General features: G+C 38.3%; 1 protein-coding gene across 2 annotated transcripts in view; it reads left to right on the forward strand.

Moving 5' to 3' along the window:
• Nucleotides 1-24,033, forward strand: part of LOC129774886 (relaxin receptor 2-like) — a 113,920-nt gene that overhangs the window by 37,353 nt on the left and 52,534 nt on the right. For both annotated transcript variants that reach the window (XM_055778933.1, XM_055778934.1), the window contains exons 3-7: nucleotides 19,741-19,950; nucleotides 20,071-20,157; nucleotides 20,235-20,346; nucleotides 20,787-20,858; nucleotides 22,797-22,865. In XM_055778933.1, the coding sequence (XP_055634908.1) occupies nucleotides 19,741-19,950; nucleotides 20,071-20,157; nucleotides 20,235-20,346; nucleotides 20,787-20,858; nucleotides 22,797-22,865 (550 nt within the window). The remainder of the gene's footprint in view (nucleotides 1-19,740; nucleotides 19,951-20,070; nucleotides 20,158-20,234; nucleotides 20,347-20,786; nucleotides 20,859-22,796; nucleotides 22,866-24,033) is intronic.

A 24,033-nucleotide genomic window follows, 5' to 3' on the forward strand; every position in this document is an offset into this window, starting at 1 on the left:
CTTTTTTTTTGCTTGGAGGTAAAATGGTCACCTAGTGGGGGCAAAGTGGTCACTTTTACATATCAAGCTAAATGGAATAGATTTATGCGTTTTTTTCATCCAAATTTGTTCAAATCATATTATTTATAGTAGGTACATGCATGAAATAAGGTTGGCCTATTCACCTAGAGTCTCAATTTAAATTTTCTCTTGCACACAAAAGCGTAGTAAGAAACACATAACGTTCCGCATAATGAGGCTTGGTTTAGTGGGAGTGGCTTATTTATCCAGGGTCAAAGCCACAAAAGGATCGTCTTCTAGAGCAGAATGTGATGAGGTATATCAACTTTAGTAAACAGAACCACTTTGCCCCCAAACATGAAAATAATGTCTATGCTAATTAATCGCTGAGATTAAACAAAATATCTTTTCACCTCTCCTAGAATATGTGAACAGTCGTCCAAACTGATGATTTGTCCAACATATCAGATTTAATAAACTAAATTTCACGAAAAAATCCTTAGATACCATGCGGAACTACGGTCGAATGACTCTCGAGAGAGCAATTTTTGTTTTTATTTATATTTTGACATGCGACAACTCTATTGAAGTACAGGGTGACTCAAAAGTCATTAAATGTTTCAAACATAAGGTGATTATCAATACGGCATCTATAGTCAATAGTTATACTACCAAACAAACAGGTGACCACTTTGCCCCCCCATGACCAATTTGCCCCCACTACCCCTATGTTGCGCAGACCCCCAAACCAATTGCCCGGATTTTGAATGAATCGCCGAACCTGCAAATGGTCGCTGTGGTACAATGCTCTTACAAAAGAAGAATATCAAATCGAGGAAACTTCAAAGAAAATTGAAGTTTACCATCCATGGGTGATGCAGAATCGTCTTCAGACCGCACGGACATACATGAAGAGAAAGGTAGAATGGCGTAATGTTGTGTTTTCGAACGAGGCATGGCTTGAGTCAAAGCGTCAAAGCACCACCCCCGAAGCGGAACTTTGGGGGTGGAAATTTGATGGTCATATTTGTTCAATCTCAACCCGCATGAACTCCGGAATATATCTGATCCGAACTTTTTGTTAAAATTTGATAATTCGGCTAAGCGAATGTCTAATCATCTCTCACAATTCGTCCTATTTTGTTATTAAAATGTTGATTTATTTTCGATTGAATTATGTCGAATGAACGCAAACTTACCTGAAACAATCTCGGGAGCGACCTGTTGGTTTAGGATACTCACACTACAATAGATCAAACTAATGGTCGCAGTGGTACGATGCTTCTACAGGAGAATGATGCTCCTTTTTCCTTGGCACCAGCGTTCTTTTAACGTTCAGATTCTAGATTTTTTTCAGTAGTGCCAGCAGATGGGCATCACAACGCTGACAATTTGATTGAATGGCGATATTTTGATTGCTTCCTTCATTCTAGAGTTTCAGGTCATTTGAGAGCTCGGTGCTTTAAAAAAAACATGTGACTTATTTGGAACTTAAATTAAATGTGCTGTTGGATTAGAGTAGTGCGGGGCAAAGGTGCGCACCTAACTGTTGTCGTTCAATAAGTCTTGATATTGGGTTGGGGAAAAAGAAATGTCGTATATTGTCAATATATGGCAACACTTAAACATATCTTGTGTTGTACTTATCGCATCGGGTCATACTATACGGCTATTTAAAGACGACAATCTGTGCTACAAGTGTTGTTTTGACAGTGTTGTGATTGTCCTTTTCAGTCTCCAGTTATAGCGCGTCAAAGATGAAGTCCACCAAGCAAGAAATTCGCCATATTTTACGTTTTTACTACCTGCGAGGTAAAACTGCAACGAAGGCGGCCGAAAAAAATTGTGTAGTTTATGGACCCGATACTGTAACGATTCGCACAGCATCGCGTTGGTTTAATCGATTTCGTCCTGGTGTAGTGGCTGTCGAAGATACACCCCGTACTGGTAGGCCAATCGTCGTGGAAACCGATAAAATCGTTGAAATCATCCAAGTAGACCGGCATGTGAGCACTCGATCGATTGGCCAGGAACTGGGTATAGACCATAAAACCGTTTGGAACCATTTGCAGAAGATTGGATTCCAAAAAAAGCTGGATGTATGGGTGCCACACGAGTTGACGCAAAAAAATCTTTTAGACCGAATCAACGCCTGCGATGCACTGCTGAAACGGAACGAACTCGACTCATTTTTGAAGAAGATAGTGACTGGTGATGAAAAGTGGATCACGTACGACAACCTAAAGCGAAAAAAGTCGTGGCCGAAGCGCGGTGAGCCGGCCCAAACCATCGCCAAGCCCGGATTGACGGCCAGGAAGGTTTTGCTGTGTGTTTGGTGGGATTGGAAGGGAATCATCCACTATGAGCTGCTCACCTATGGCCAGACCCTCAACTCGGTTCTCTACTGTGAACAGCTTGACCGTTTGAAGCAGGCGATTGACCAGAAGCGGCCAGAAATGATCAATAGGAATGGTGTTGTTTTCCACCAGGACAACGCTCGGCCTCATACATCTTTGATGACCCGCCAGAAGCTACGGGAGCTCGGATGGGATGTCCTATTGCACCCACCGTAAAGTCCGGACCTGGCTCCAAGTGATTATCATCTCTTCCGGTCCATGCAAAACGCTCTTGGTGATACTAAGTTTGCGTCAAAAGAGGCTTGAGAAAACTGGCTGTCTGAGTTTTCTGCAAATAAGGAGGGGGGATTTCATAAAGGGGGGGGGGGTGTGGTTAATGAAGTAGCCTTCTAAATGGCAACAAGTTTGCGAACAAAACGGCGCATATTTGACTTAAATTGGATAATTTTAAGTATGTTAAATAAAGCGTCAAATTTCGATCAGAAATACGACATTTCTTTTTCCCCAACCCTATAGAAAAGCAAATAAAATTTAGTTTGCTTACCAATTTGTAATTATATATATTATCTTCGAAACTTAGTACAAGAATTTCTTGAGTTTTGTTTGTAGTTAGATAAATGCCTATTTTAATACAAAATGACAAATGCGAACTTTTGCCCCATAGTGGGGCAATATGATAACGGGCCATCCACATATCACGTGAAAATTTTGGTGAGGGAGGAGACCAGCATTTGAAGCAGTATTCTTTTTATTCACAAACCAAGTTTATAAATACAGCCATTCCATGCCAAACCGATATAGTGGTTCTCAGATTTTTTGTGAGAAGTGGTAGTTTTGTTCCTCATAAAAAACTATTTTCAATAGAATTTATTTTTAATATGAATATATTTTTTTATTAGGCTGCCCATTTTCCATTTTAGGGAGGTGACTTTTTCAAAAAATCATAACTTTTGAACTACTGAACCGATTCAGATATTTGATATATTGAAGCAATTGAAGCCAAGATAAGTAATGGGCCTGAAGAATCGGCTAGAGTTAGGCTTGGGTTTGCTCAGCTGCTTGAACTCGGGAACGATCGCATCGTGGCCGGGGAAATTCCCTTGTAAATTCTTGGCTAATACTGACATAGGTATTGGGTCAATTCCTGATCGGTCTAGGGTCTTCTCGGGTTGGAAATTTCCTCGACATGCAATGGAATAAATACGTTCATATAATGGCTTGAATTGTTCTTTCGATTAGTAACCTATGCCTGCGAGATAACCAATATATATATATATATATATATATATATATATATATATATATATATATATATATATATAAATACCGTTATATAATTATTATCAATAAGATAACTCGTTCCGCTCAAACCTTTGCAGGGGAAAGAGGTGGGACCATCATCATTAAATTAAAAAAAAATATATATATATATATATATATATATATATATATATATATATATATATATATATATATATATATATATATATATATATATATATATATATATATATATATATATATATATAGATCCAAAACCCAGAAATGTGTTCTTTTTCATTTTCGAGTAATGATTTTTCAAGGTTAAATATTTTTGAGAGCAAAACGAACTTTTGCCCCACAAGCAATTTTGCAACTTATCGAATTTCTTTTTCACAAAAACGAAAACGCACTATTATAGTAGACGTGTTATCTATAGTAGATATAGAATAAGGTTTCTTTGGCAATGTAGTTTAGAGCTTCCCCAAGCAAACCATTTGTCATGACAATTGTCATGCGAAAATGCGAAAACAGAATAGAAACTGAGAGAGGTTGACGCTCATACGGTATGACTCATACGGTATGAGGCATGATGTCGACGCCAACCTCTCTCAGTTTCTATTCTGTTTTCGCAAGACAATTGTCATGACAAATGGTTTGCTTGAGCTTCCCAGTTATTTTAGGAAATCAAATCGCCATCCCCAAAATTGTGAAAATTAGATCAGAACAACGCAAAATTCTTCTTACCTCATAACTTTTTGTCACTTCCATGGAATGTATCTTGTTTATATGTGTGAGCTGCTGGTGTAATAATGGGTCAAACGGATACACTGCTGTCGAATTTTTATACTCGTTTGTTTTAAAAATGCCAATGCAAACTTTTGCCCCGCACTACTCTACAGAGAAATCCAAAGGTAGGATATTGCCTTCAGTAAACGGCATGTTATTATTTCGGAGTTCAGTCCCTCCCCCTTTTCAGTGGTTGCCCTCTATTTTCTAATACGCTTTTGACCATCTCTAATGTGTAAGGAAAATTTATGTCAAGTTTGGAGAATATCGGTCAAAGCGTTTCAGAGATATGGTGGAATACATTCATGCAGCAATTGCATGCCAAATCGATATAGTGGTTCTCAGATTTTCGTGAAAAGCTTTAGCTTTGGTCCGAAAAATCCATTTATTCGCCCTTTTCCTAAAAATGATTTTTTTAGAAAATTCATAACTTTTGAACTGCTGGACCGCTTCAGATGATCACCATATCAAAAACCAAATATCCAAAATTCAAAGATGTGATTTTTCCGTTTTCAAGTTATGATTTTTCAAAGCGATTCTATGACAAACAATAGTCTTAGTCTTAGGTCACCAACAAAAAAAATAGACCCGTATTTGCTCATTAGGGTGCCCAGTCTTAAAATAGGGGCACGAAAAAAGCAACATTTGATACTTTTTTTATGTTGAAACATTTTTAGCAGCAATTAAAAATTTGAAGGATTTCCAACTTTGTGCACTACCTTGATCAAAAAATTCCCGGAATGAACATTTGGCTAAAAACGAAACGAATACCATTCAGCAACCACCGAATTCACCTGATTTGACTCCCTGCGACATTTTCCTATTCGAACGACTCATGAAACCAAGTTTAGCACCCGAGATGAGATAATGGAAAAATCGAAGATAGCGCTGATGGCCATACTGCAAATCGAATATGCAGCCTTATTCTTGTTTAGGGCCGAATCTGACTTTCGTTCCAAAGACTTGATTCGAACAATTTCTAAAACTATATTCTTGTTTTCGTACGAATCCGTTCGAACAAGATCTCAATCGAACGTAAGCATCAGATGCAAGATTTCATGCATCAACCAAATTTAATGCAAGATTTCATGAAAGCAACGACGAAAGTGTCACCCATGCAGTGATCGTTCATCAATTGGACCGGAAAATCAATCCAATTATCAAATTTTACTCGCTAATTGGACTGCAAAACAGCAAAATTAATACTTCAAATTGAAGATAACGTCTATTATGATTTTGCAGCCCAGTTAACGCACGCCCTGTTGAAGATTAGTCGAGATGAAGATAGTCCAGTTAGCGAATGACTGCTGTATATGATGGGATGACGAACATCTTGAGTGTCTCTTTTTCAGCCATTCTTTGTGTGGACACCGACTGGACAACATCGTTGCTGGACGGGCTGGACGGCGAGGGATCGAGTGCCTTTCTCAAGGCAAGAGGGCGGAGGTGGTAGTGCTGGAGTAGAGTAATAGAGTAGAGTAGAGTTTTCAAAGGGCCTTTCTCAAGGCTCATTCGTCAAGAGACGAATGAACTGCAAAAGTTTAAAGTCTCTATAATACAAGACCTTCCTTCCTTCTTGAGTGAGTGTCTTGAGGGTTACGGCAACATGGGCAATGGTACAGAGGAAAATGATATCAATACTAGGAAGATGGGAGCGATTGTCATGCAAGGATTTACTGAGACCGGCAGTACATCGCCTCACAAAAATGAAACGAAATGAAATATTAATCATCTTCATGGTACGTATTCATAATTCTCAATGAACCTATTCCTTCTATAATAGATTGAGCACTTGAACCAATACGACTTGAGCTTGAATTATCCGAAAAACGTGAGTACTGATTCAACAAACGAACGAAATTCGCACTATAAAAGTGACGTTTGGTAGGAAGAGTAAAAAACCCATTCGTACGAAAACGAACTCTCTTTATTCGTTCGAAAACATAAATGAGGGGGATAATAAATGTTTCGACGATTTGATCAAGCGCTGACATAAGTGCGTTGCAGTCGATGGGGAGTACTTTGAAGGGGACAATATCGATATTGATTTATAACAGGGTAGTCAGCGGTCTACCGGTCGCTCGCGTAGGTATTCCTAGGCGCCCACCAGCTGGTCTAGGATAGTGTCACCACCAAACGGAATGAATTTGATATCTCTCAATCTTTTGCTGTGATAATTTTATAAGGTGTTCATGATAACCTCAATAAAACATGTTACATGGTTGTAAGAGTAGATATTTCTTCATTAAAGTTCCCGTTTTAATATTGCCTTTCAGTTTGTTAGTCGTTTTATACACATCTAGTTGATCGATCATAACTTGTTATTACAAGTTATCATCAAGTTACATCAAAGCAGCAAAAAATTGTCACCTGGAACAATTTCAACAATGTTTTCTTCAGGCATATCATTTGTTAAATAACTAATTGAAAATGCTGGAAACACCCTGCATAAGGTTTCGAAAATCGATAAAAACTAAATTTTTGGAGAAAACTTTGCCTTCGAAGGCTGCGAATGTAAGTTTTAATGTAGTATTGTTATTTTCATTTTAAAACTATGCTACGTAATGAGAAACTATAAATTTCTTAAATTAAATATTGGTTGAAATCACGATTATTTTTTCTTATTTTATTCTTTTTCTTATTTTTATTATTTATGAAGCCGCTTGATCTAGAAGTTATTCGTAAAGCCTAATCAATTTCGTTTATAAGAATATACTATATTTATAAGTTATTCCGAGTTATTATGATGAAAAAAAAAGTTTTTATTTGAAATTCACTTGTTTTCGAAAAAAAAATGCATTTTGTTGCAATTTCGCATCTTTATTTCACGATATCTCAGGTGTAATACCTGCTACAGTCCTAAAATTTTGAACTTTTCTTTGTTGGAGTGTCTACTTTCGGTGGAATGGATAAGAACGTTGAGAAAACCTGAAGCAACTAGCTTAGGCAGTGTCAGCTTATTTGCTCCATCGATTGTTTCCTCCTTCGTCGCTAATTACTCTTATACGATATGTGGAATGTTTATTACGGGTATATCTATAGTGCATAGAACAGTCGTGTAATAGCACGTTGTGGTCGGCAACAAATCAGACGAATCACACCTGTCGAGTGTGGACAATAAGTAACACTTGTCCAAGCTGCAGTGTAATAAGAAGAAACCAAGAAGTTACAAGGACTGATAATAAACAGTAAGAAGAAATCAAGAATCTCGACTGGCTGCCGAATGTGAGCGACAGTGAGATGAGGGGACAAGACAAACGAACAAATAACGAAAAGACAAAAAGTTACAAGGATTGAAAAGAAAAAACAGGAAGTGGGTTATATCTATGGTATAACCGCAAGGGTGACGTAGGACTATCGTTGATTTAGAGATCATTTGTTTGAAGTTGAATCTAAATCCATCCTGAATGAATGAATAAATAAATATTTGGGTGACTTCAAAAACGAGAGTGTTACGTTGGAGACTCAAGGTTTTATGCATCCAATATTGGATACAAAAAACCTTGTTCTGAAGAATAATCTTCAGAAGCTTTCCTGCTAACTGCACTTGATTGACAAATCACAAAACCAAATGTATGTGGTCGCAGTATTATATGGATAGAAAACATTAAAATAAACTCGCTTGAATGTAATTTTCAATTCCAAGGGGAACTGGCAGATTATTTTTCAGCAACGATCATTTCTTTCCAGGTTTCCTCTCGATAACCAGCAAACGAAAAAAGTTGCGCGCGTGTATGTGTGTGTGGCGGCTGCTTCGATGTCTTCCCGAGGAACCGTATTCCGATGCTGATACTCGCTTGGTCACCTTCTCTTCTCCTTCTGATCGATCGGCTTTTCTGTGCTCCCTCACAGTTAAAACAAACTGATTGCATTTCAGGTCAGGTCAGGCCAGGTAATGAATCCCTCGATCCCTCGCCGTTCAGCTCGTTCAGTAACGATGTTGTCTTGTCGTGAATGAACTCTCTCTGAGTATGAAAATTTCGGCGACTGAGCAATAATCGATTGAAAATTATATAAATTTCGCGATACGAAACATTTTCCGTTGCGCGCACATACAATATTGGATACGAAAATATCCTACTGATGGGAAAGAATAATCTTCAGAAGCTTTCCAGCTTATTACACTTGATTGAAAAATTACGAAATCAAATGTATTTGGTCGCTGTGTTATATGGTTAGAAAACATTAAAATAAACTCTTTCGCATGGATGTATTTTTCAATTCCCAGGGAACTGGCAGATTATTTTTCAGCAACGATTAGATCTTTCCGGAATTTTCTCGATGCTGTATGGCATGTATGGGCCGTTGATTATATGCTAAGCTAATATAGCACCCTCTCCTTGGATTCGACCCTCTTTATTATATAAGCTTACTGTATACTCACGAATATAATAAGGGTGGGGTTTAGATTCTATACTTTCATGTTTTATAAAATGACTCTTCCTTTGCTTTCGTTCATTTCTTACTCTACTCTCGCACCGTGAGGACTCGAGCTCGTTAGTCTTTCGCAGACAGCTCGTTAGTCTTTCGGTGGTAAGGCACCACGAAAGCAGCTCGGATAAGCGCACCAGTCGCAGGAAGTGTGGAGAAGCCACATCGCTATCGACCGGAAACTTTGCGTGAAATTCGTCTCTATCAGAAGTCGACCGCATTGTTGATCCGCAAGCTACCTTTGCAGCATTTAGTTCGTGGAATTGCTCAGGACTTCAAAACCGACTTGCGCTTCCAAAGTTCCGCGGTTATGACGCTGCAGGAGGCTTATTCGAAGATACCAATTTGTGTGCTATCCATGCAAAACGCGTCACATCATGCCCAAGGACATCCAGCTGGCCCATCATATCCGAGGAGAGCGTGCTATATTAGCTTAGCATATAATCAACGGCCCTTTTCAGGGCTCCAAATTTGATGGATTTAGAGTTCAGAAAAGTTTTTTACAGGCCGAACTGATTCTTCATAATGAAGAATATGAAATATATGACATGTAGTGAATATATCCGAAGAAATCACTTTGGTGAAACTGCATTATAAAATTATTTGTGTACGAATGCCGCAATCGATAGTCGACTCTAATTTGCGCTGGGTAATTTCCTCGGATGACTCGATTCCTCCTTTGAGCATTAATAATCTCTTTCTGGCAAAACGAAGTGGTATGAATCACATTATTTGAATGATAGAATGAAGAAGTTTTCTGCCAATTTCCTTCAACCTCCAAACATATCTTTCTCCCGTTTGTCGTATTCGCGTTCGCTAATCCTTTCTCACAACACCCATTTCTCGTTTGAGAAATTGTTGAGTAAACATTGTTTGCCAGTGCGCGTAGAGCGGGAATTCCTAAAGATTCATTGTACCTCTAATAAATTGCCAAAAGACGTGGTCTTAGGTTGATCGAACTTGATTGAAAAAATCCAAAACGAAATGTATTTGGTCGCAGCATTATATGAGTAGAAAGCAAATAATCGCTCGAAAATGAATTGATTTTCGCGATGATGTTTCACGTTTTTCATGTTATGCATCCAATATTGGATACGAAAATTTTCCACTGATGGGAAAAAAATATTCAGAAGCTTTCCTATTAATTGCGATTGATTGAAAAATCACAAAACCAAATGTATTTGGTTGCAGTGTTATATGGATAGAAAACATTAAAATAAACTCTTTCGCATGAATGTATTTTTCAATTCCCAGGGGAACTGGCAGATTATTTTTCAGCAACGATGATAACAACGAGAATTCCGCGCGTGTATATGTGTGTGTGGCGGCCGATGTTTCAAGCGGAACCGTGGCATCACTCTCCCTCCTCCTGATGGATTCCCTTCTGGCCTTAGGTGCACACACAGGCTCTTGGTGACACCGTTCATCAGCGCTTTCATGATAAACGAAAATAGCTTCACAACAACAGCGACAACATGTTCCAATCGCTGTTCAATCATAACTGAGGGGGTTTACGAGCGGCGCTCGCTTATATACCGATTGGTGATTTCAATAGCCTGTTTTGAAAGCAATTTTAAGACCATTGAAACAAGTTTTTGGATGAAAAAGTAACAAGTATATGACGCGTAGACCTTTTATCTTTCGAATGAAGTGTTTATCATACCATTTCGTTCAGTTGTTTAAGAGCTATGAACGCTCAAAATCTCGGTCTCCGGCGTAACGCTTTCATTTTCGAAACTTTGGTTTTACACCCCGGTATAGAAATGAAAGACGTAGTTCTACGTCAAAAAGGAATCCCAAAAATAGATGAATGCCTCATTACCGCCAAACTGACTGCGCACAATGTATGAAAGCCTATAAAAATTGGTACCTCAAAACGATTTTTACACAGGCTATCGAAAAACTCCAGATTTATTTCTAGCGAGTAATTTGTCCAAAAAATAGTCGACACCACTGGTTTCGAGGTCTATGATGGTGAGTGGACTAGATATTTGGATTGTTGCAAATTTTGCAGGTTCTTCTTGAATGGTACTGACGTTCCTAGTGGAACTTCGCCGTCTCAACGTAGTATTACTTGCGTTTTTAATTAGCACTAAGATGAGATTTTATATGCTAAATAGCACGCCTTGAATGTATTTTTATTGGCAAGCTTTAGAATACGGGCGACCACAGTGCAAGTTGGAAGAAATTCCTTTGGCAAAAAATCACAACACTATTTGCAGGAATCTCACATATTACTGGGATTCACCACTTCAACATCAAAACGGAGCTGAGGGATAAGTTCATGAGTTCATCAAATATTTCTGATGACGTTCCTGATGGCGGGGAACAATATATGCTCGATCAACGTTTCGCGATTCCATGTCCTGATTCCTTTGTTTTAATGTAGTCAATTGGGAGCGAAGCTAATCTCGAAGATATCGAGAGGAGGATGAGGAATAGATTCATTGTTCCTTAATCAACGTTGGAGAGCGTAACATTACCAAGTAAAAAGGAAGTCTCGGCTGTTTCTGCAGCGGGCTGAAGATTGCGGCTTCTATTTCACTCAGAGACACCGCCAATGTCAAGATAAACCCTGCCACAACCAACCCTGGATAAAATTTATGAAACCGATATCTTAACGACATCTCATGTCATTCTAATCGGTGCTAAGCTGTATGCTTAAGGAATGACAAATATTTGTGGATATCGGAATTAAGGTTATTTTTCACTGCGGCACCATACGAATCATATCGAATCAGATTATGCTCGATGAAAGAAGCTATTAGTTAGAATGTTACTAGCAGCTAAAATATTAGTCAATTTACAATTTTCGTCACAATGTCACATAAAAGATGTGTACTTCTAGGTGGTTCAAGATGGTTCATTTCAATATATTTCAATATAATATAATATATTATCCTTTCCTTGCTAGTGAGCTCAGTTGAATCGAGTAAACGAGAAATACGACGAGAGGATCAAGCTCTATTTGAAGAATAGATTTGGAATGCATTGGAATGTGATGAATAATTGGAACGTAACACTGAAAAAAAAAAAATGATCAAGTTCCGGGTAGAATAAAAAAGACGGTGAAACGAAACTGTATCACACTAATGGGGCGACCACAGCTGGAGGCCACACTGGTTGTAATGGGGTTGGATAATTGCCAATTTCGCTATCCCATTTGTCTCTCCTAGTAACTGCAATTCTCACATACCCGTAAACTGAGCAGTTTTTCCGCAGCAATTATCCCGAAACAGATTCAATCGGGAGCGATTCAGCTGGAAGTGGTTGGGTGCATGGAATATACCATTCAGCGAAGAAAAGAAAATAGAACTTATGAATAATACATAACGTTCAACCGACCGCTTTCGATCGAAAGACAAATTAGTTATCATCACACGGATGCTGTTCTTGAGCTTCAGCTGTCAATATTTCGAGCAGCCGCAATGTTTCATCTCAATGCAGTGTGCACTAATTCCGACGCTAACCATCTGTTATAAATGTGAATTTCTCGAAAGTAAACTCTTCCCGCCTGGACTTATGTTTAGACAAGCGAAACAGTAGTTGAATAGTTGCTCGTGCAAAACTATTTCCAATAACCAAATATTTACGCATAAAAACTACCCACCTTCCTCCTTCCCACCATGTGATTCGTCATGAAGGTCTGGGTTACGCCAATGCGGCGTTGAAAAATAAGAGATAAACGTTGTATTTACAGCCAGCGATTCCGCACAGTTGCGCACGAGTCGGCTTTGTCGGCTGCTCGCGTGCTGATTTAAAATAATTTAAAATGCTCCGCTTCTGTTTGGTCTGGAGTGGACCGGATATATAACCATTCCGGCTGCTGTTTATTTGGTACGCTGGAAGATGTTGATAAGATGTGGTGTGTTTTGCAAATTTGTTCTGTTGATGATTTATTGTGCCTTCTGGGGGGCTGGGAATTATCGTTTCGATTCAGCGAACAATGTTTGATTCAATAAAAGTATCGATACGGATGGGGGAGGTTGGTCTCATTGGGTGTGAATTACCATTACACCCAGGTTTTTTTACGCGTTTTTTTTTGCGCGGTTTTTTTTTACGATTTTTACGCGATCTTTCCAATTAATGCAGGTTTTTTTTACGCGGATTTTCCAATTGACGCGGTTTTTTTTACGAGGTACGTATCTCCCGCGTAAAAAAACCTTGATATGATTGACTTCACGAAATTGCATTTTCGCTTGTGGACATACAGTACCAGTTGTATGCAAATTACTCCATATCCAATCATTTGTAATTATTCTCCCTAGGAGAAGTATAGAATCGATATAAAAAATCTTTTGTGGTTGGCAATTAGCGACTTTTGCCGCCATGTGAAATATTTTCCAATAGTCCATAGATTCGAACATATTTTTTTGCCTTTATACGCATCGACCACTCTATTGTGGTGTTCTTGCAGAATAAAGTCAAGAGGTTGCTTACAGATCACATTGACTTCTTTGCTAATGGCTAATCAATTACCACTCTAACTCTGGTTTATCGATCGTGATTTTCTATGTTCGCGATCCGGCTAACAGTTTAGTCAACAGATTCGATTAATACATACCTATATCGCAAAAAACATAAACGAACAAAAAGTGAATATTTTGCATGTTATCAATATTTTATTGTTTATACGCAATGTGTTTAGGTGTCAACATCATATATTTCCCACGCACACGAAAGCACCTCTAGCTTTTTTTCTCCTAAATGGGCTTTAGTGTGCCTGACAAATGTATGATGTTGGTACCGAATCACATTGAGTGCAAATATTAAACACACATTAACCTTCCTACCATCAGACGCAAGTTACTGGATGATCCTCAATTGTGATCTCAGCGATGTCGAAATTTGAAATATAAATTACGCCATTCTGCCGTACAAATGAAACACAAATTTTTGCATTACTCGAGAATTAATGAAGTAAATGAAACCAAATTAGGCATATGGTGGTTTTAGGGTGCAATAAATGTTTCTATGACGGTTAGACACTCCACCCCCTTCTCTAAGGGGGTACCGCCATACAAATGAGGCATATATTTCTGCATAATTCTAGAACTAATCAAGCAAACGGAAGCCAAATTTGTCGCTCTCTAAAGGGGGCTACCATACAAATTAAACACAAACTTCTACATATCTCGAGAACTAATCAAGCAAATGGAGCCAAATTCGGAATGAGAGGGTTTTTTAAGTGTACCCTCCCTTAGATTATCATCCCGGAAGTTCTTAGTTTTTTTTTGACGTAGAACTACGTCTTTCATTAAGGGTGTCAAATCAGAAAACAGGTCACGTTTTTATGAAATAAAGTTAACGTTAATAAATATTTTTGCCGCGAACGGATTTTGGCGATTTACATACTAAACGAATCGGAAATTCCGTAAGATTTGTTTAATATGCCATACAATAGAATCCCCTGGTTAGTAAATGGTTAAAATTCATGAAAACTTTAAGTGTTTCTATTTTCCCATACATTTGTTCTGTCCATTTGAGTGCTTTCCCGAACAGAGCTATCAATAACGAGCAACTTATCGACGACCAACGGAGGGGAAATCGTAGGATTTAAAGTCTCCGTGAACAAAGGAAAAGAAGAGGAATGAAGGGGAATACTTGCCTAGAGTATAAACAGTGGATCTCGCTGAGGCAAACTGTCATTCGGCATCGGACTGTTGAGTAATCCAGTTCACTTTGCTTTCGCTGCGCTTGGATCTAAGATTGGACCCCACCAGTGGTAATCCAACTTGGACATCGTCGTTTGATTTTTCTGTTCGTTTTTCGCGTTATTCGTATCGTGTGTTCTTCTTTTCGCGTCATAAATTGGACGCTTCGCGTAGTGTGCGATGAGCAAGAAGAAGAGGAAAGCAGGCTCGAGCCCTGCAAAAAACGAACGCATTGCCAGGGGCAATAAAATTTCGAGGTAAGCGTCATCTAATGATGCACGCGGTGTTGGTGCAGTGAAAAGCGCTCGCACTGAACCGAGCCTTCGCAAATGTGACACCGCACCGAACAACAGCGAAGTAGGCGATTTCGGCGCGTCGGTCGAAAATGTAAACGCCCAGGCAGCAACCAAAGACAAACTCATCAGCGAATTCGCATCGATGGGTGTTACAGCAGAGTACAAGCTGTGTGGCATAATTCAGTCTTTTTCCAAGCAGTTAACATTGTTTATTTTCCGTCTTCATAAGGGCTTCGTTGGTGCCTTTGAGAATGCATCAATGCATTAAACCGACGTTATGGCGAAGCAGACGTTAAAGTTGTGCACCAAAAAATTATTTGGGAATACCAAGCATCTTGTATGTCTTACTGAAATGTTATAAGTTATTTGGGTTCACGTGCCAGTCGCAAAACTGCCTTCAACTAGGATTGCATTTGCGCTAATATTGATCATAATGAAGCATTGCTCCTGTTTGAGAGGTTGTTATTAACAAAAAGAGTTTATTTCTCTTGTTTAGTCATCAAGAAAGGTAATGTTCTGGAATTTTGTATGTGATTAGGTTTTGCTTGCCAGTAGCAAAACTTCCTCCACTAAGGGTGACAGCTGCGCTTCTCTCGAGCATGACAAAGTAATGCAACTCTTTTCGAGGCCAGTAATATTAACAGAAGCGTTTCTTTTGAGAATAGCGCAAAATGATGAGAAATGTTTAAATTGCTAGTAGTTTCAAGCCACCAATGTATGGCTCTGTATGCATGCTATGGTGAACGCTTGTTTGGCGCTTGGTTTACGCTTAGTTTGTACGAACGATATCTAGAGGTGCGATTCCTTTGAGGCAATACTAAATAACATGTAGCATGATATTTGATACTTGCAAGTGTTGTCATTGTTGTTGTTTACATGCGGTGCCAAAGATATATTGATGTAGTTATGAGATATGGAATCATGGTGCTGGTGCAACATGTATATAATCGACTGTAGCCGAGTCTATGTCAATTTCGAAAAAGTCCACCGGAATAGCCTTCGAGGTAAATTTTCAATGCATTGACATGAAATAAATTGCGACATACGATTGTTTCGCGAGGGCAAGAATGAATCATCAATCAATTATCGTCAACTGATTCTACAATGAAAAAATCATTTCAGAGATTATTCTACTAAGGGGCTGTCCACATACGTGGACAGAAAAGGCATGATTTTAGACACCCCCCCGTGGACAAGCGTGGACATTCCTTATACCCCTCCCCCTGTTGTCCACGTGGACATTTCTCCAGTTTTTGGAAGCAAATCAACAGAATCCTATATTTTTCGCTCAAATCTAATTTCAAGTTTGTTTCAATTTCCTATTACATGTTTTGTTATTAGAAATGATAGCCTTGTTAATAGTAACGATTTGTTTTAAATTCACCGATTTTGATATCAACGCGCTGTTCAAATCGTCTAAATGTTGTAATGTACATATTCCTAGTTTTGGATTGTTCAACACACCCGAAATGTCACTCAACCGAATAAACATTATTTGTATTGACTGCATTAAACTTTGTGCTTCGTTATTGGGAAGGGATAATGACAATGAATTGGTGGATTGAACACACTTTGAAAATAAAAATTATTAATTAAAATTTACTTCTCCGTATCAAATATCTATTCTATGTAATTTAAAATTATATTAATTCTTGAGTGGTGAAATTTTTTTATGGAAGGTTATGTCTAATCATGATTTTATATTATAATGATCAATTTTAGCGGTAATATTGTAGTTAAGACGGGGTCAGGAGTACGTGTAATTAACCAAGCAATCAAATAACACCAAGTCAAAATTTCCATTCATTTTTTTTAAATTCTAAAATGAACGTAACATGTCTCAGAATCCATTCATGATCGCGGATTGCGAAATATTACAGAAATCTTAACAGTTGATAATCTGAAGATACATTATCTGATGAGTAAGGCGGGTGGAGTCTTAGAAGTGCTCTTGAAGTGTTCTAGATCGTTGATTTTAATACGTTCAGCTGCGAGCAGTACTTGTTGGAATTAAACGAGACAAGTTGCTTGGTAGAAGCTCATAATGCAGATTTCCTTCCAGTCCTACCAGATCCAGAGAACCTGCTTCGGGGTTTTATTAACTTGTCCAATATTTTTTAACTCAACATTATTGTGAATGATTTGCTCGTCACAATTTGCTACAAATATGTATTTTTGTGCTCCCGTGGCCGAGTGGTTAGCGTCACACATTATCATGCTGCGGGTTCGAGTTCGACTTGCACCGAGGTCACGCGTATTCTAGAGCTTCACACTCCTGAATACATTCAAGGCGTGTTCTTCGGCATAGAAACCTCAACTAAGTACTTTCTACTAATAAAAATGACGCAAGTTATACCTACGTTGAGAAGACGAATGTTCCACTGGGTGCCATCCAAGTCAAGTCATGCATTTTCGTTGCGTTTATGAAACAAATCGTAGATTGAGATGCGTTCTTTCAAATGTTTTTCGATAAAATAAACCCTTATTCCGGAATCCGGTCGGATTTGAAATTAGCGCAATATTGCGTTCATTCATCTGATCGAGTCAAATCCAAACGGGTTGTGCAAATGTTGCAACCAGGTTGGAATAAATTGATCGATGCCAGTCCATGTGCGTTTTTTTTCAAAATATACATCTCCGGGAGGAAATCCAGCCATATGAAAAAATAAGGATGTCTGACCGGGCAGCACTCTGTGGCAACTCAGTCTTTTTATTGATGAATACAGAGTATTCAGGGTGGGCGTATATTTAAAAATATCTTGTAAATATAGAACAGATCTCATTAAATTTTGACTATAAATGAGGGACTCAGAATGAAAGGGGTGTAAGTGATTTGATCGATTTCTCTTCAACAACTTTCTCTTTAGTAAATAACTCAACTGCAAAAACGTTCCAATCTGAGTTTGCTTTAGAATCCGATAGGTGAGGCTCTGACACATTGTCAAATACAGCTGGGAATGTGCTTGCTGCTATATTATGACCAAAAGAAAGAGTCGATGTAGAGAAATCGATGATGTCACTTACACCCCTTTCAATGTACTTTACGTGTCCACGTGGACATTATCTGAACCTCCTCCCCCCCTCACCGTGGAAAAGCGTGGAAATTTTCGTAACCCCTACCCCCCCTAAAGTTGTCCACGTGGTATATGAACAGCCCCTAAGCAGTTGTTTCTAAAATTTCACAGCATTATAGAATAATATCCGAAGGCATAAACAAGCGACTTATATAAAATAACAGCGTAGTTCTACGTCAACAATGCGGTCGTATCTTGGACACAACCTCCTATAATTTTTTTATTTTCAATCACATCAAGATTCAAAATTTGTGGCTAAAAATGTTTGTTTACATACAAACATACGAAAAAATAGATGTTAAAAAATTAAAAAAAATAGTTTAACCATCTTGGACTAATTTTTTTTTTATTTTCTACAAAACTTTTATTTTATATGAAAAAATAAAAAAAAACAAAAATACGTATTTTAGATATTGCGAAATAAAGTTTTTTTTGTAAATAAAAAAGAAAATTATTTTTCTTTCTCAGAGTATATTTTTTCACATTTTTACATCGATGGTCTATAACTCTTTCTAAGACACTATTTCGGAACGACTCATAGTTATTGAGATATAAATTATCAGAAATTTCCTATACTAAAATCCATACGCGCGTTTCAAAAGTTACATTTGAGTCGAACAAATCCCAATTGCTATAGAAAACTCATATTTCCTGCAACCCATACGGAATACAAACCCAACGGAAAATTCATTCGAATCAAAAATACAGGGTAACTTCGATATACGATATACGATATACATTTTACCTTCAAAATTGTACGTTGTATCGAATTATACGTTATATAAAAGAGCTCAGAAACGTAGCTGATATTACTTTATTGTATTGCTGTTTGAGTAAGGTTAATGAATAAATTCAACTAGAAGACGAAGCCAACCTTTCTCATGATGTTTCCCTTCGTACTGTTGTTTGAAGATTGATTCATTCAGAATCCGAGATCACAAAACAGTTGTACTTCGGGATTGGTTAAAGGTACAAAAAAAGTTTTAGCATCAAAATACAGATAATTTATTGTTCTTTCAGAAAAACAATATTAAAAAAATATTCCTTTGAACTTTGAAAATGTGTACGTTATATCGAAGTTCCCCTGTACATGTTTTCAAAATCTGAATTTTAGGACGACTCATTTGAAATTGCTCAATAATAAGCTTTAGAAAAATCAATAACTAATTTCTCTCAAAGAAATGCTGCTGACAAAATGTGTTTGGAATTTGAAACAAACCCGAAACCGAAACCACATAAACAAACGCTAATCGATCCTGCATGCTTTCAATTAAAAACCCAGTTTTACGCTCGTAAGAATGTTGGGATTAAATCAACAATTCAAAGAAATAATGCAACAAAAATGAAGAATGTCTGACCAACGAAAGGAATTTCGAATTAGGTACAAAATCAAAAGTAGCTGAAAAAACTTATTCAAAAGTGGTGGCTCTTTTAAAACGGGAACTGAAGCAGTTCTATGTTCAAAATGACAGGAAGAGGCCCGATTCGAGGCAAATGTCCAGGGAAGCGAAAATTTGCCGGGCGAAATACAATTGCGTAGTTATGGATGAAAAGTGTTTGGCAGGTGCCCCGAAAAACTGCACAATGAAAAAAGAGGTCGAAGTGTACGAAAAAGTTCCTCGTTTGACAATGAATCTCAGCAATAATTACTCTGTGGTACGTTAAACGAACGCTGCTCCAGCTGCAAAATGCAAATATCAAAATCCCTGAAGTTTATTTTTCGATTATTTTTTTCTCTTCACAATATTTAGGGTCAAAAAATTGCTTTCGAGCTAGAGCTAGGGTTACACGAACCAATAGCTCTCAGTGTCCTTTATCCTGGCATGATTGAATTTCAAATCAATCTCTAAAGTCTTTTTGCTCGCTACTCTATTTTCAGCGTATTATCCACACGCTCTGGTACTGCCGGAAACGGATCACCACAGCAGCGGTGGGGGTCTAACGATGACCGAGGAGAAGACACCACAGGCGTACTTTCGCTGCGAGGACGGATACTTCCGGTGCAACAGCACACTGCACTGCATCGAGCAGCGGCGGAACTGTGACGGAGTGGCGGATTGCGATGATGGATCCGATGAGCGGGATTGTGGTAAGTTCGTACGTGATAACCCTGCACCTCCTGCTTGGTGCATAGATTTTCTGATTTCTAAATTTTGAATCTATAACATCGGTATGCAAATCGTCGTCCCTTCTGATTCATTCCAAACAGATGATGAAGTCGAGTCGTCGTTTTGGGATCACTTCTTCCGAAAAAGACCGGCCGCTTTAAACGATCACCTGCCGTATACTTCTTGTGGTAAGTCGAACCACGTTGTACGGTTACTTCACGGGTTGACAATTTACCGTGAGTTTTGCAAATTTTCACTTCAACAGCTTGGAATGATTTCAACAACTCGTGCAAGTGCCGGGCAACAGAAGTTCTGTGTGATTACAACGGCCTCACCACGCTGCCAACATCGTTGCCGATGGAAAACGTCACCCTGCTGTAAGTAAATAACCAGTGCATCTTCATTTCCCCCAATAACATGGCTTCGATATGAACCTGTCCCGATGAGTAACCATAATCGAGCGCCTCCATCATCCAGAGATATGAGCCACTGTTTCGCATCGCTTGGCTAATGATGATTTGAGCGAGATGGAAGCGCACGGTAATCCACAAATGATTGAGTTTTGGTTGGCAACATTCTTCTCGTCAACGTAAAGCTTCTTTATCCCTCGTTTAGGCGCCAGTTTGTGATGATATGAGACGAGCTATCGCGATTCAGCATTCCAGATAGAAGATATTTTTCCCCCTTTTTTTGTTTGTTGACAAATTCCGGTTCCCCCGCTCCCATGTTTGAGTCTTATCGATCATAGAGGCACATTTTCCAATACAGATTTATCTTTCTTTCTTTCATGCTTTCTCTCGTCACTTGCCATCTGTAGGGATCTGACAGGCAATAAGTTCTCCATGCTGAATATGAATGTCTTCGAGAGGCTGCCTGCCCTCAACACACTGTAAGTATGCGAACGCGCCCATTTACTCATCTTCGTGGGTTATTTTCGGGCGGGAAGTAGAAATTATGGCCCGCACATGATATTCCCTGTACCGGGCCACCATTCAATCAACAGCTTGTTCGATCGGGACCGCTCCGCTTGATTTGTTGCCCCAGCGTGACAGCTCATTGTTTGATCGCTTTAGTGCCAAATTTGGGGGAGGCGTATTTACTGATGGGGTCGCGTGTGAAAATGTCACTGTCGGAATTGATTTATTGAGGAGTGTTGATGCGAGGCAAATCGAATCGGATCCATATTTCCCCATGTGGCACGGTCATATTTGTCAAGCGAAACACAATCTAGTTGGTATTGCTACAACGTAATATTAGAATATACATTGTAACTACAAAACGGAACGGATTACAGAGAATCACAGATCATGGTTAACAAACAATTGTTATTGAAACAGCTATAGAGACAGCAATAATGCAACTTTTGTTAAAATCTGTTCGAGTTCGAGTTTTTAAATGCATCTAAGTTGAATCATAATTTACAACATGTTTGAAAAAGGGGGTCTCCGTAGCCACATTGGTTGCGCGTTCGTTTAGTAAGCGATCGATCGTGAATTCAAAACTCAGGACCCTCATTGACCATCTTTGTGTTGTTACAGAATAACTACGTCCACGCAACAATCATCAGCGATGGAAATCGATCCACGGTCGAAATGAGATCGATTCATCCATACAACTGCTCTGCTCTGCAAGACTCATCGGGCTGTTGTTCTATAAGCAACTCAACAATGATCAATCAACTGTCTCCGCTGTCCGGTTTAACTGGATAATGGAAGAACAGATAGAAAACTCTTACGCCTAAATGGCTACTGTGTAAATGTACCATATGTAATGGTATAGAAGGAATACTAACGAATGTCAACTGTGTAATGTACTAATTATAGATATGATAACCATGTGACATGTACACGATTAAAATTTGGCTCTGTTACAGCTAAAATGCTAATGAGCCTAAAATAAATAAATGGGATAAAAAAAACATGTTTGAAAATGAATTGAACTAGCATTTTAAAGAGTTAATTCTGAAAAGTATACGAATGTATTTTTTTTTATTTTCTGTTCAAAGTGCATATCCCAAGCCGATACTTCAGGCCCATTACTTATCAAAAGGCATGTCAGGAAAATTTCCAACCCGCAAAAATCCTTGACCGATCAGGAATTGAACCTAATACCTATGTCAGAATTAGCCCTGAATGTACAGCAGGAATTCCTTTGTAAATTCAAGGCTAGTGCTGATATAGGTATTGGGTACAATTCATGATCGGTTAAGGATTTTTTCGGGTTGGAAATTTTCTTGACATGTCTTGGGATAAGTAATGGGCCTGAAGTATTGACTAGAGGTAGACTTGGGTTTGCTCAGCTGCTTGAACTCGGAAACGATCGATTCATGATCGGTTAAGGATTTTTTCGGGTTGGAAATTTTCTTGACATGTGTTGGGATAAGTAATGGGCCTGAAGTATTGGCTAGAGGTAGACTTGGGTTTGCTCAGCTGCTTGAACTCGGAAACGATCGCAATGTGGCCGGAGATCTAATGAAGCGGGAGTTCCCTTGTAAATTCTTGGCTAATACTGACATAGGTGTTGGGTTTAATTCCCGATCGGTCTAGGGTTTTCCCGGGATGGAAATTCCCTCGACATGCCATGGAATAAATACGTTCAGACAGTGGATTAAACTGTTCTTTCGATTAGTAATCTATGTCTGCGAGATAACCAGTCCGTTTTCTTTTCAATTTAGTTTGCCTGCTGGTTAGTAGATGAAAGAAAATATATATACCGTAATATAATTATTATCAATACGATAACTCGTACCGCTCAAACCTTTGCAGGGGAATGAGGTGGGACCATCATCATTATTACAATAAACACTATTTACTATTTTCATTTCTAGAGTTCTGAAGCACTGTTCAATAGAAGAGATTGAACCACCAACGAGAACACTGAATGATATCTATGCAATGTAAGTATTCGATACGCTATGTAACTTTGTTCCATTTAAGCTACAATTTATCAACGAATAACTCATATCAATAATATGATAATTTAGTGCAAATACAATAAATATCTTTGGGAGCGTGGACTGACACTGATGTCGTACGAATGCTCTTGATGCGGACTGAAAAGAAAGCGTAGCCAAAACAATCCGGGGCTCCACGTGTTCAATAAACAATTGGATGAAAGCCACCCAATTTTCAAACAAAGTTTTAGTTCAAACTTCATTTCTGTATGATACACTTGTGAACAGTACACTGAAATGGACATTAAGTCTGAAAGAATGTTTTTTTCCGCAGTCATATATCAGTCTTACACTGATTCATCTACGATTTAATATTATTTCTCTCCACGTTTCCCGAAAATAATTTGGTTAGTCAGAATTTCCTAATCAACAAACTTTATAGCGTAACTCTCCCAATTTAAATATTAAAGTTTCAACCGAATGCTCGAACTTGTATTACCAAAAAAATCAGTGAAATATTAAGCAACAAAGAACATGAGCCTATAAGGAATGCTGAGGATACACGTTGATATCGATTATTGATAATGGACTTTGAAATAGGAACTACCGAAAAAATGAACCGAACATTGCGGCAACAACTAGGAGTAGGTTATAACTGTGATATAACCGCAAGGTCGACGTAGGACTGCCGTTGACTTAGCAATCAATTAGTAACAAGTACACTGCGTTTCATAACCATAGAACCACTCCATTTTTTTGAGTTTCCAGAGATATTTAAGAAGTCGGTTGAATTGAAGTATATAGTGTAGGATATAATGTCTTCATTGTCTACATTTATAAGACTGGCCATTTGAACTTTATTGTTATGTCCAGACGCGAGACATTCAAAAATAAAAAAATACAGTGTTTCATAACTACAGAATCAGACGGAAAAACTCTCACTGCTTTAAAAAAAATAACGTCAATTTCACATGAATAACAACAAGTTTCTAATTCATAGATCATCTTTAGTTCTCAATCAGTTCAAATCCCAAACAATTTCGATACGTTATTCCTGCTTCACGCGTGATTTTCAAAATCTGATAAATGTGGTATCATGGAATGGGGTGAAATTGATCACTTGTAACAATAATTTTGTAATATCTGTCGATATAGAAGTAATTAAGCCAGT

Source organism: Toxorhynchites rutilus, chromosome 3 (genome assembly GCF_029784135.1).
Source record: "Toxorhynchites rutilus septentrionalis strain SRP chromosome 3, ASM2978413v1, whole genome shotgun sequence".
NCBI classification, from domain to species: Eukaryota; Metazoa; Arthropoda; class Insecta; order Diptera; family Culicidae; genus Toxorhynchites; species Toxorhynchites rutilus.